At 35.5% G+C, this 14,466-nt stretch overlaps 1 protein-coding gene across 1 annotated transcript in view; it reads left to right on the top strand.

Annotated features, from left to right (window-relative positions):
- LOC131167267 (vacuolar sorting protein 3) overlaps positions 1-9,805 on the top strand; it is a 54,156-nt gene extending 44,351 nt beyond the window's left edge. The window contains exons 7-14 of the mRNA XM_058125977.1: positions 482-530; positions 886-1,174; positions 1,470-1,525; positions 6,224-6,292; positions 6,454-6,565; positions 8,407-8,496; positions 8,920-9,090; positions 9,371-9,805. Of these exons, the coding sequence (XP_057981960.1) occupies positions 482-530; positions 886-1,174; positions 1,470-1,525; positions 6,224-6,292; positions 6,454-6,565; positions 8,407-8,496; positions 8,920-9,090; positions 9,371-9,463 (929 nt within the window). The 3' untranslated portion in view covers positions 9,464-9,805. The remainder of the gene's footprint in view (positions 1-481; positions 531-885; positions 1,175-1,469; positions 1,526-6,223; positions 6,293-6,453; positions 6,566-8,406; positions 8,497-8,919; positions 9,091-9,370) is intronic.
- The last annotated feature ends 4,661 nt before the right edge of the window (positions 9,806-14,466 follow it).

The raw sequence follows: 14,466 nt of genomic DNA on the forward strand, positions 1-14,466 counted from the left end.
AAAGTTTGGTTTGGGATGCTTGTCAATCCATTCTGGGTTTCCTTCCAGGGCATTTTGGATAATATAATGCACTTTCTGAAGTGGAATAACCAAGGAAGCTACGCCTCATCTCTTGTCTGGTTGATTGATTGATTAATTGATCATCCCTTGTGCATTGGAGTTGGAGCATTAATCCCCTATTCTTTGGTTGTTCTAAAGCCATGCCAGCATAGCTTGCTAGCATTTTCAGCTGGATGTTATGTTAGTTGTAGGCTTGTAGCACACCTTCCTTCTTCTCTTCAGAAAGATTTAGCTGTATTTTCTTGCAATGACCTGGTCACAGACTTAGAGAATCTTGTTTTGTTCTTTGAGTTCTAAGCTTGCTTTGCCGTGCTATGCTAATATAGCCATAGCTTTGTGCTTGATATGTTTCTATTATAATTTAATTTTTTCATGCATTGATGGATTGGTCCTAATATGTTCACTTGTTTTAAAACTACAGATGAAGTAATTCCAGCAATTGATCCCAAAAAGGTTGACATTCTTCAAAGGTATGCCTGTATGACTCAAGGATACAAATTGCTACATCAATTATAATGGTTAGGACAATGCTTGACCGCAGAAATTTTCCAGTTTCTTTATGAATTGCAGTAGATAGGTCCTGGTCCCAAATCTCGGTTTCAGCTGCTCGTTTTTTGAGTTATAATTAAATCGATTTTTCGTCTTAGTATTGTGTAATAAATTCAAGTTTGCTATAAATTGTTCTAAAAAATTTCTTGATTAAGCTGTCATTTCATTGTACCAAAGTTTATGTGAATTTTCTTCCTATAGTATTGACATTTTTCATAAATAGTTCACATAAGCCTTTTTGGCATGAAGTTTATTTGATCACTTTTATCTGGCTAGGTATCTCCAGTGGTTGATCGAAGATCAAGACTCAGATGACACTCAATTCCACACATTATATGCTCTGTCACTTGCAAAATCAGCAATGGAAACTTTTGAAACAGAAAATAGTTCCCAAAACCCTGATGCTGGAAGGCTGCATGGGTCAAATTTTTTGGATTTTGGAAGGAATTCCATCTTTGAAAGTCCTGTCAGAGAGAGACTGCAAACTTTTTTGCAGTCATCAGACTTGTATGATCCAGAAGAGGTCCTTGACTTGATTGAAGGATCAGAATTATGGTTGGAGAAGGTAGTTGGAACTCCTTTTCCAAAGTTTGCCTGTTTTTTGATTTTAATTCATACTCTTTTTCCTAGTTTTGCCTAGCTCTGGATTCTAGTTATTTCATTCAATTTAAATGTTATGCAATAGTATTGCTTATGTGGTTACTTTAGAGGTCTGGATGGAGTAAGTGTATTCTTCCTTCATTTCTTATTGATGTTTGGGCAAGGGAAATTGACTTTTTATTTTTTAAATTATTAAAATGGTATAAATATAATTTTTGTAATCTTTTTCTGCTAATGTTTTTTCTGGCTTTCTGTGACAGGCTATTCTCTACAGGAAGCTAGGACAAGAATCATTGGTACTCCAAATTTTGGCATTGTAAGCTTTGCATTACCTTTTAATTTAATAAAATTGCTAATTATCATTGCCTATGCTAAGAATGAGTTGAGGTTTTTTGCATGTAACATGTTCAGAAGGTCTCTTTGTAGGCTGCACTAGTCACTATCACTTCTTTTGGATGTGATTTAAATGATTTATAGTTGATAATTATTGGTGTCAGAAGCTCGTATTATTTTATTAAAAATCAGTTTTGTTCCTAAGTTTGACTACATTGGGCTTCACATTCCTGGCTTATGCTCTCATTATGTTCATATTTATCCACTCATTTTTTTTTTTTTCAATTTTTTCTAATTATTGGAGGCTGCTTTGAAAACATAATGTCATTTGGTTGTTTCTCCTATATCTTATATCTTGATTCTAAGAGTCAAGTTGGCTTGTGCACCAAAACAACAGTAGATGCCTTAGTAATTGTAATCTTTAGAGTTGTTTCCTTTTAAATATTCTGGTAGATTGGTGCGGATAAGCTAATAAGTATGCACAATGCCCAGTTGTCAAAAGTGGGCCTCCAGAGTGCCCATAAAGAAGACTCCATGGTGCTAAGTCTTGTACCTGAGGTAGCATTAGGTGAGACCGCTGAATTAGACACTATGCACATGAATGACTTGCTGTTGCAGGGTTATTTTGTTTTTTGTTGTGTTTTTTTTTAATTAAAATTTTATTTTTAGGTGTAGGTTTTTAAGCTTTAGGATGACTATTAAGACCAGATATGCTTAACTGATTTTTGGTGGATGACTGAGAAACAAATCAAACAATGGATGACTGAGAAACAAATCAAACAATGTATCCAAAAAGTAAATATATCTGAAATTACTAAATGAGAATGCTGATGGATGGGCAGTATAATTTTAAAAGATAAAGTGAGGAACAAATCACATCTGCAGCAGCTTAATGGCATTTGCAGAAGATAACAGAATGGAAGGACAGTTGAGATTTTTGGGCACTTGAAATGCAGATTGAGCAATGTTCTGGTAATAAAGAGTGATTTAGTTAACATCAGAGGTTATAGGAAGGAGGGGCAGAGGTAGTCCTTTGAATAACTTGGACTGAAGAAATATTTGATAAAAAATTCTAACTTAACTGGGGATCTTGCCCTGGATTGCAAACGGCAGAGAAAGATTAACCAACCCCATCTAGTGGGACTTGGGGCCTTTGGTAATGGTTTTTTTATAGGAATGTAGGTCCTCTCTAGCTTCAATGCATGTAGAAATCATTTAAGGTGATGGAAAATGAATTTCTTTTATATCTGCTGAAATCTTTTACCTGTAAATAAGGAAATGCCTCCCATTTGAACTCAATAGAATGGCAAAAAATATCAAAACCTTTTTTTTTTTTTTTGACAACATAAAACAAATCAAAATCCTAAAGCATAAAAAGTCCACTGTTCCTTCCAAAAACACAATAAAAAAACTGTTACTCGAAAATTTTGTTTATTTATTTTTTGCACAACTTGGTTCTGAATGCCTTGGTATAATTAACTTGCTTTAGTTGCTTTGAGTCCTTGAAGAAAGACAGAATAGCTTGAGCCATATCTGTTTCAATGACAGCCTGGCAGATCATATAGAACTTAGCATTGCAACCATCTGGACCTGGAGCCTTATCATCCAGAAAATGAAGATATTGCCTTCATTATTTCTTCTTTGGATATAGGGTTGCAAAGTGAGTGTTTCTTAGAATCTGCCCACTCAAAGTTCACGAATTCTGACATGAAACCCAAATTGCAGTTCATGATCTCCTTATTTTTAGTCCCCAATAGCTGTTGATCATAGGAGGTTAACTTATTATTTATTTCATCCTTGCTTTCGTATTAAGAATCTAATCTGAGGTATTGTCTCCCTATCCCTTATAAAATTTGAGAAAATTTATTATTCTTATTGCCAAGTTGAAGGCCACATAACTCTTGATTTCTGCTTCAAAAAACTTTCCTCAGCATTGAAAAGGCTAATATATCTGTTCTGCTTTTCAGTAATCTCAGAGACGTTTGCCCTATTTGGATAATTGGATTATTGAGCACATGAATTTCAGCTTTCTCCATGTTTCTTTAGCAATCTTGATTCTATTTTAAATGTCAGAAAATTGCTCCTCATGAAAACTTCTAAGAGCTTTCTTTAACCTTTTCAACTTCTGGCAGAAAATATACATTGGAGTGCCATGAAAATGGAAGTTTGCTGATCCTCTAACATCAAGAAATTTAGAATGCATTATCCAACAATTTAGGAACTTAAATGAAATATTTATTCTTACTGTTGATTCTGGAAGAATGTTGACAATTGCTGGGCAATGATCACAGATACCTTGGGAGACAAATTTTCCACTTTTTTTGTTTTGGAAAAGCCATGTTTATAGCTCTGCTTAGTTAGGACTCCATCCATCTTTCTGGAAATAAGTCCATTTTCTACCTTTTATTGGACCAAATGAAGGTAGGACCACCATAGGGAAAATTATCCATGCAGGATCGCATGAAGAAGCTCCTGAAATCCTCCGTTCCAGTTTTGCACGAAGACATTACAAGATTCCTGCTTTCAAAGTGATCTCTGACTGAATTGAAGTTACTTAAAAAGTACCCAGTGGACATTATTAACCTTCTTCAGCATAAAAGAGAACCCCATAAATCTCTTATTTCTAGCATGCCATTTGCTGCTTATATAAAGGAAATCATGGAAATATGTGGTTGCTGATAAATTACTTTTGAGATTGTTTTATAACTTCTACAACAGTGAAATGAATTGGGTCATAACGTACCCAAATTCTGCCCTGTTATCATTACTTTCATAGTTATGAATGAACACCCAGTTTCTTCTAGTTTGCTTAGAAACAAAGTAAAATTTAACGGTCTTCACTTTAGTTTCACAAATCCCCATCATACTTGAGAATTCTTTCTTAAATTGGTTTTGAAACTTTCTTTTGCTTGTAGGAAATGTTCAATCCCCTAATATTCCAACATTAAATATTTAAAATTATCACTTTACACCCTTTGCAGAATTTTTTGCTTCAAGCTTAGCTTGATTTTTAGGGGGGCCTTCCCTTCTTCCTGCCCTTTTCCCTCCTGATTTAGAGTTGATAATCTGCATATTCTTCTGACTCATTCTGTCAGAAGTTTTTGAAGTTGAACTCTCAGGATTAGTTTTATCCTTTGCTGGAGTACCAGTAGATGAAGGAACAACAATTCCAGAGCCAATATTAGAAGAGCTATGTCCTGTGTGCATTCCAGAACTGATACCAGAGGCTGGAGACAAAATCTCATGAAACTTCTTATCAGTTCCACATATTGGCAGGTCTCATACAGAGGTATTACTTGTTTTATCGGTCTTCTTTTCCTTGGGGCTTTGTGTCCTTTTTTTGGTCCCTTCTCGTGAGATAACTTTTACATCATTGGCATAATGAACTTTTCCATCAGCTTATCCTTAGCAATTTCATTCCCTTCTATATCTTCATTTTTCCTATACTGCTTGCTGTAATTTCCCTGTTGGTTTTCTTGTCTCACTCATTAGAGCTTCCACTTTACCCATTCATGATTCATGCATAATTCCTCATCTTCCTTTTCCTTCAAAACATTAAAAGGATTTTGAGAAAGTAGATCCTTGTTATCCTTTTCTTTTTCAGTCCATTTTCCTTTGCTCTTTCATTTTTTCCCATTATAGCCAAAATCCCCGCATAGATTGTATGTCTTTTAGGGGCTTCCAAACATATTCAAGTTCAATTGAAATAAAATCTCCCTCCAGTGAGAGAATTTCAATAATGTCTGGCAGATCATTATTTATATTAATCTCAACACATATACATGCAGTAGAAAGTTTCTTCATCTGTCTTGTGAAGGCATCCGTACTTGATGGAATAACAACAGAGCTTGCAATACAGCCGTGGCCCTCTGGAGTCCAGTAAAATGGAGTTTTATGAAACTTAACCCAGATTAGTATTTTTTATATCTTCTTATAGGTTTCTTTCAGAAAAGGAATTCCAACTGGTAAGAAACATTGGCGAATTATCAATGAGCAAGAGTCCTTGTTCAAGATTTCTATTTTTAACCCCAGAACTTTGAAATTTAAAGATATATGATCCATGAGCAAGAGAGAATATGTGTATTTTTCCTGCCATCTTCCGGATTTTATCAGTCACATTGCGGATATAGGTATAAGGGGTGGTTTCCCAAGAAACTATAATAGTATCTTCAGTTTGAAAAATCTCTGATGGTGGATGAACCATTATGTGATCTCCATCTTTAACAAGCTCAAAGTATCTCATCTCATTTGCAGAGTTTGAATCTACATTAAACAAAATTCCCCACTTCATTCCCGAGCTAACCTTTATTTCCTGTGCTGATGAAGATTGAGCAAAGCTTCTAGTATTCATTTGAAGATGTTTCTCAATTTCTTCAGATGGACAATCAGCTGAATTCATGATATTTTGTATGTTGGCCCTTGATGATTTTAAATTTGTTATTTTCCATATTTTGTTTCTTATTCATATATAAATTTAAAAAAAAATTCAGTTTTGTAGGATCACATGCTTCATTTGTTGAGTTGAATTCTATTTTATTTTTCAGTTGTATTGCAACTTGCAAGATATTCTAGAATATCTCACCTATAGTTGCATACCACATGGACTGAGCATTTCATAATTAGATGGCTTGTGGGAACTGAACTATTTGATATTTATTTATAATAATCAATTGTCTGTCAGGAAGCTGGAAGACAGTGAAGCTGCAGAACAGTATTGTGCAGAGATTGGCAGGCCGGACGCCTATATGCAGTTGGTTCCCTTCTCTTCTTTTTTCCCCCCCTCTTGAGGTTGTGTGTGCAGTTGGCGGGTGCACATGCCCCCCCAGCTCCACCCTGAGCCCCCCAAAAAAAAAAAAAAAAATTTTATTTTCAATACTCTGATTTTTTGTGATTGTGATATAATATTCCCAGGCTGCTTGATATGTATTTGGATCCACGTGATGGTAAGGAGCCCATGTTTAAGGCTGCTGTTCGTCTTCTTCACAATCATGGAGAATCTTTAGATCCTTTGCAAGTTCTTGAGGTAGCAGACATCCCCTTTTTGTTTGTTAATACACACTCCTTGTGTACACTTTTTGCTTCTCAAGTTGTGAATACAGAATACTGTTATGTCAGTCTCACTAGAAATATTTGGGGACCTACTATGAAGCATGGATACTTCTCAAGGGTGGCCATATTTAAAGAATACTTGTGAATTGTGGTACTTCAGTTCCCCAGTCCCATGCCGGTTCCATAGGGAAGATTTGTGTGGATGCAAGTAACTTAGCTTAAGCATTTTGGGCTAGTTGGTCAGTTGAAAGGTTCTTGGGCCAGTAGGTTGAGTTCATGGCACTATAGTTGGACACATAAGAGGAAGTGTATTGGCCCATTGAGGGTTGAACAGCAGAGTAGAGGAGAACCGTTTGTCCCCTACTAGAGCGAGACTAGGCCTCTTGACATGTTGCAATGTGAATGTTGTGTATTTGAGCAGGGAGATTGTGGTAACCCCAATTCCCTGCTTCACGTTGATTGTGGGGGTTGATTTTTCTGGTTATAGGTTCGGATAAATTATGTATGAAGTATGAAGCAACCTGGTCGTGCCAAAGGTTTGTATTCTTGTGGATTTGGCTTGGGCTATTAGAGTACTTGTATTGCACATCAGTCCTTTACCTACTTTTGGGTTGTGTACCCAAATGTGTCCAATATTTGGTACTTCGACTCAGAAAACATCAAACACCAAATGATCACGAGCATGTAGCTGATAAATTATGTTTATTAATAGTATCTTCTTTTTAATGTAGAAAAAAAAATGAGGGTGTACCTTGGATCAGTGGTAAGATTACTGCTTTATAATCAGTTAGTCATGGATTTGAGTTCAAAGAAACAGTCCTTCTGCATAAAAGCAGGCGTAAGGGTGTGTACTCTGTGACAACCCTCCTCCTATCCTTGCAAAGTGAGGAGCCATGTGGCCTGGAGGACGCCCTTTTTTGTTTTTAAAATGGAAAAAAAAATTTTATATGCCTAGTAATTAACGAAATTAACACATGAGAGGGAGAAGAAATAGATAATCTTTTAAATGCTCAGCCGCCTAGTCATTTTTTTTTTTTGGAAAAAAATTATTTATTTAAGCCTTTTGGTGATAAACCTCCCTCTTAATCTTCTAAAACTTTACACTCCTATGTGTTTGTATCAATATCTTGTATCCCAATATCTACATCTATTCTTTATAGGACAAATATTTATATATATGTAAAATTGATGGAAACAGAAATCCAGAACTTCTCTCCATAATTGGATTGATTTAGAGAGGTTATGCACGATTTTTCATTTATTTTTCCAATTTTACTCAACAAAGGAAAGATTATTTTAATAATTGCATCATTGAATAGAAAATGACTTTGAAATTTTTGTTGACCACATTTTATTTATTGAAAGATTGCTTTCTTTTTTTAAAGTTTTTGTAATTTGGGCTGGAGATCTAGTTTGGGAATGTTCACTTCTTTACTGAGGGACAAAATATTGGCTCATAAACTTATCTTCAAGGATGAAGTATTTCCTCCTGCTATAGATGATATCTGATTCCTGATGCATATCATTGCTTTAATGCTTGGCAAAAGAAAGTGGAAACTCCGAAAGGATTCCAGAAGCTTACTTTAAAAAAAAAAAAAGAATATAATTATTGCACTATGCATGATCCAGGGATCTAAGAGAAAAAATTTATTTCATGCAAACACATTTGTATATCTTGGGATGTTGAGAATTAATTGTCCTACCAAATAAAGTTGAAATTTCTATCTCCTCTCATGTGGTGGGGATAGATCAATGCCTAGATCTGGGTTTATTTCCTCTCTAGTTCTTGTGGGAATTTGATGTTTTCAATTGCAGACATTATCTCCCGACATGCCTCTCCAACTTGCCTCTGAAACAATTTTAAGAATGTTGAGAGCTCGCCTTCATCATCATCACCAAGGCCAGGTATGTTTTATATGAGTCTATTCTGGTTTCATCACTGTAGATATTAAATTAAAAATCTATTGTTTATGATTTTTTAATTTGGGTTATAATGTGTTATATGTTTTCTTCTCGACTCTAGTGCAGTCGGACGATGAACCAATGAATCTTGTTTTGTCATTTTTTTTAATTAAACATGATAATTTAAGGATCTTCTCACTAATTGTGAACTTGTTCTTCATGATGTTCTTGCATCTTTTAACCGGAACTAATTTTTCTTCACCACTAATTTTTTTGGGGGATGGGTGAAGGAGTTTCTTGCAATTGGGGGTGCGGGTGGGCCATTCCTTGTTCTTGGGTCGTATATCATGTTAAGTAACCTTTGTTACATTTGTTGCAGTCTTTGCCTTCTATAGTCCCTGTAGCTTTTCACAATTTCCCTTTCAGGTTGTGCATAATTTATCCCGTGCCATAGACATCGATGCAAGGTTGGCAAGGTTGGAGGAAAGGTCACGGCTTGTGCAGATCAATGATGAGAGCCTTTGTGATTCTTGCCATGCTCGCCTTGGAACCAAGCTATTTGCAATGTACCCAGATGACTCAGTTGTTTGCTACAAGGTTGGTGACATTGAACTTTCTTTAATTATTCAATAGTCCTGTGTTGTTGGTGGCTATTTTTCCTTAAAAGCATTTTTTATCGACTCCAAAGCAGGTGCTTATTGGGTGAGAAACAAATGACTTGCCATTTTGCTACGATGTTGTGAATACTGTGCAAAATTCTACTAACTACTCACATTACTGATGCCATAACTGATGTTAGCAAAGCTTAGGTTCGCCGAGGCAATGATATGTCTTGAGTCTTGAATGTATAGCAGTAAAACACTGGTTTCTTTTGCAGTGTTTCCGTCGCCAGGGTGAATCAACTTCTGTTACAGGTCGTAACTTCAAGCAAGATGCCGTCTTTAAACCCAGTTGGCTCGTGACCGGCTAAAGTTCAAGATAAGCGAGGCACTGTTGAAAGTCTTAAGACCTCGGCAACAAGCCAAATGTCAGGTTGAAAATAATGGATTGCCGTTGTTCTGACAAATGTGTCGCATCCAAGGATGGAATCTGGTTCCTGTCAAGTATACTTTCAGGTTTGTGCCACCAGGTCCCTGCTTTGTAAAACATTTAACAAAGAAAATAATGTAATTGTCCATTTTAAGTTTCCTCATGATGTGTGCATCTCTCTTGTCTTGTGTCTTAATGGGAGACTGAGTGGCCGGCTTGTAGTATAAACAGTAAAGCAGTAATTTGGTATTTAACTGAAATTCAATACCAAATTTAAGAAAAATTCTGGTGATGTCCCCAATATATACCTTGAAACCTAGATTAGGTGTGGGCAGACACAGAATTTAGAGACGCTTGTAAATATTGCTTACCCCACAAGTTTGTTGGTTAAGGTTTGATGCTTGCATTTTCCAATCAAACTGAAGTGTATTAGAATGTGCTGGGCAAAGGAACGCTAAAGCATTGGGCAAGCATTCAAAATGCTTTGGGAGAGTGTTTGAAACTAAAATTTCCTTGTAAGAAGTTTTGAATGCATATTTAGTGTTGGATATTGGATGTGCCTTGGTAGAGTAATGGATCCATTTTTTACTTCGAAACTGAGCAAAATTGTGATATGTGCCAGTCAGTCTCAATACCACATTGGTTGTGATGGGGTCGTGACATTTGTGTGCTTGGGAAGTTTGGGCGAGTCCACTAACAAGTAACTTGGTTTAAGCATTTGGGGGCACCCCAATTTCGTACTGTGTTAAAGTTCTTGCTTGCATGTGTTCTGCCACTGGTATTGACTATGGCATTTCACATTTTAAAAATTTTCAGCCTTGTTACTCTAGCTGTTTCAAACGGGAAAGATGTTTTTGATTCCCTACCCACTCTTGACACAAGCCATGCTGAACCAGCTGATAATTATCATTTTTCTCTTCCCCCCAACATCCCCAAATCCCAATTGTCTTCCGTATAAAAGTTTACACTTGAGCGACCTTGGATTTTTTTTTTTCGGTTCCCCATAATTCAATGACAAGATAGCTAAATGGGTGCATGATAATGTTGATGCATTAAAAGTTACCATAAAAGACATTGATCTTCTCTAGGATTGAAAAAAAGACAATGATTATTTTTAAGGTCTTAAGAATTTCAAGGATCTCCATTTTAAGATTTTTAAGGATTTCTCTTGAGATTTGTTAAAAAGACAAGACATTTCTTTATATTTTATGAAAAGATAAGTTTTTGGAGGGGAGTATTATTCCTTTTTGACAAATCTTAAAGGAGGTTTATGGCATTTTTGAGACCTAAGGAAGTCGACTTTTGTTGTAATTTTTGTTTTTTTTGTTAAATTTTAGGGGAGGTGAGTGTAAAATGTTCAAAAGTAAATTTTTAGCGCCTAAATTGGCAACCTACATAGTAGGGTTGAAAGAGTGTTGTCCCAACTCACTCATTAAAGGTTTTACTTGCATTTCGATTTTCAAGTAATTATAAAAATGTCAATCCATTTTTTAATTTAATAAAGATTTATAAGAAAGAAAAAAAACTTTTTTTATTTTATTAAGTTGTAGAATTCCTATATAAGTTTTGAGAAGTTAGAAAATGAGGTAGCATTTTATATAATTGCTAGGAAATCTGTGAACAAAAAAACAGGAAACAAATAAAATTGTTTTATACAAGCATACAACTAAAGCCTTTGAGCTTGGAGGGAATTCTTTCATTCCATCGACATCTAGTTTTGAATTGGAGAAATAGTTTTTTTGACAAACTGAAACACATTTATGATGAATCATTTTTTTTCCAACCAATCTAATTCGACAAAAATTATAGTAGATAATGAGAAGTTAAGTATAGATTATCTCTGGTGTGCATAATTTGGTCAATAGAGTGAAAAAATGTAGTAGTATCGATGAGGAAATATTCCTATTTCGTAATAATGTTAATTATTAATCACCAAGAAGTTTGTTGAAAAGAGAACGATCAAAGCGCAATTAATCGTCTTCAAATGAATTCTTCATGTTCAATAAAAACATACCCATTGGGGAGAAAACATCCTACCTGCATGTGAGTTCCATTATATCAACTCAGGAAAACAAAATTTATGTATGAATTCTTAGTTTGTTTAGCACAATTAGTAAAAGTAAGGCAAAACATTAGGTTCTTGAAAAATCCTTGCATTGTGGAACACTTTTGGCATTCGCTAAACATTGGTGATTGCTCTTAAGTTGAAAGCTATTGGTAGAATAGCTCTCCCTCCATATTGCCCAAAGTTTTTAAGTAAACACGACACAAAATCTAATGGGTTAAACTCAATTTAATAGAAGACACTAATGTGTTAATAATGTCTAGAAGAACCTTTATATCTGTAACTTGTTTCTCTAATTTTTGAATTGAGCTCAAATTCATATATAAATGAAGACACTGTTGTTTTTGGCCCCACATTGGTAAAATACTTCCACATTAGTATAAAATGTTGTTTTGAATTTTTTATATTATTTGTCCCACATTAGAGATGAGTGTTTTTTAGACTTGAGATTGAAGCTATATAAAGAGTTCAACTCTTTATTTGTAAAACACACCTCAAAGTTGTACTTTGTCAAGAAGTAGTGGATTGATCATCGGCGCCCGAGGACGTAGGTAATTCTATACCGAACCTCGTAAATTTCTTGTCTTGTTCTTTTTATTGCTTTATTATTAGTTTCTGCATTGCTTTAATTTTTTATATATTCAATAGCAATAGTTGTAGTATTGGTGTTTGGCACAAGTGGGGTGCCCAGCATAACAATTGGTATCAGAGTTAGGTTGAATAGTGTTCATACGGAAGTGTTCCTCTGTTAGGATCCTTGATTCCACGTTTGATGCCTAAGAAAGACCTTGTCTAAGCGAGTGCTCAGAGATCATTGCGGCTCAGTCACTCCCTAGAGGTCGGCCTGGTCAAAGTGGAATTTCATAGGATAAAATAGAGTAGACACAGTTGGTACGTACTATTAACCCTAGGCCTTTTTCTTTGTTGGTTGCTATTGAATATATAGAAGATGATAGAAACTAGTGCAACAGTAGAAGAAACTCTGTCCACACAAACTCCAACCCCTTTGGCTTTGACATCATCATCGAAAACGATAGTTAATGCTCGGTTTGAGGTGGAGAAATTTGATGGTACCAATAATTTTGGTATGTGGTAATGTGAGGTGATGGACATCTTGTATCAACAAGAACTAGATATTGCTTTGGATGATAAACCAGTAGATATGGGTGATAGAGATTGGGAAAAGATTAATCGTCAGGCATGTGGTACGATTCGTCTGTGTCTCGCCAAAAATCAAAAATATTGTGTTATGAGAGAGACATCTGCAAAGAAATTGTGGAAGACATTGGAAGATACATTTATGACCAAGAGTCTGGAAAATCGGCTTTATTTGAAAAAGAAAATGTTTCGCTTCCAATATCAACCAGGTATTTTGATTAATGACCACATAAATGCTTTCAATAAAATTTTGGCCGATTTGTTAAATTTGGATGAAAAGGTGAATGAGGATAAAGCCATATTGTTACTGAATTCTCTCCCTGATGAGTGTGAACATTTGACCACCACTTTATTGTATGGGAAAGATAAAGTTACTTATGATACTGTTTTTACTGCATTGATTAGTATTGAATGCAGAAAGAAGGATCAGAGGGTCCATAAAGAAATAGCAGAAGCACTAACAATAAGGGGACGTTCTCAGAGTTGTATGCCTAGAAGGAAGAATAAATCTCATGGGAGGAGTAAATCTCGTGGGAGACCTGCTAAAGATGAATGCGCCTTTTGTCGTGAGAGAGGGCATTGGAAGAAAGATTGCCCTAAATTACAACAGAAGAATAAGGGAAAAACACATTCTAATGCCAATATAGCCAATGATGATGGAAGTGAGTCATATTTTTCTCTTGTTGGAACATCTTCATCACATTCTTTTGGTGAGTGGATTTTGGATTCTGGTTGTTCCTATCACATGTGTCCTAATAGGGAATGCTTTTCTAATTTTGAAGAATTAGATGGTGGGATTGTTTTTATGGGAAATGATAATACTTGTAAAACAATTGGAATAGAATCAATATAGTTGAAATGTCAAGATGGAACTATTAAGACCTTGACTGATGTTAGGTATGTTCCAAGCCTAAAGAAGAGTCTGATTTCACTGGGTGCCTTAGAATCTAAAGGGTTCATTATCACTTTGAAAGATGGAACCTTAAAGATTAAATCAGGTGCACTGGTGGTGATGAAAGGAATAAGAAAAAATAACTTGTATTATTTACAAGGTAGTACAGTTATTGGCTCAGCAGCTGTTGTTTCTGAGAAAGATGCAGGTTCAGATACCACCAAGTTATGGCATATGCAATTAGCACATGCAGGAGAAAAATCTTTGCAACAATTGGCTAAGCGAGGTTTGTTAAAGGGTGCAAAGGTATGCAAACTTAAATATTGTGAGCATTGCTTTCTGGGAAAACAAACTAGAGTGAAATTTGGCACAACAATCCACCAGACTGAAGCTATTTTAGACTATATCCATACAGATGTATGGGGGCCCACAAAAACGGCTTCGTTGGGTGGTATGCATTATTTTGTTACTTTTGTTGATAATTTTTCCAGAAGAGTTTGGGTGTATTCTATGAAGCATAAAAATGAAGTGTGTGATATTTTCCTTAAATGGAAAAAATTAGTTGAAAATCAAACTGGAAAAAAGATTAAACGGCTCAGATTAGATAATGGTGGTAAATACACGAGCAACCCATTTATGAAGGTATGTCAGGATGAAGGTATTGCTCAACACTTCACAGTTCAAAATACACCACAACAGAATGGGGTGGCAGAGAGCATGAATCGGACTTTGCTGGAGAAAGTTCGATGTATGTTGTCTAATGCTGGGTTAGACAAAAGGTTTTGGGCTGAGGTTGTTAGGTATGCGTGTCATCTCATCAATCGTCTAC

Source organism: Malania oleifera, chromosome 11 (assembly GCF_029873635.1).
Source record: "Malania oleifera isolate guangnan ecotype guangnan chromosome 11, ASM2987363v1, whole genome shotgun sequence".
In the NCBI taxonomy this organism is placed as follows: domain Eukaryota; kingdom Viridiplantae; phylum Streptophyta; class Magnoliopsida; order Santalales; family Ximeniaceae; genus Malania; species Malania oleifera.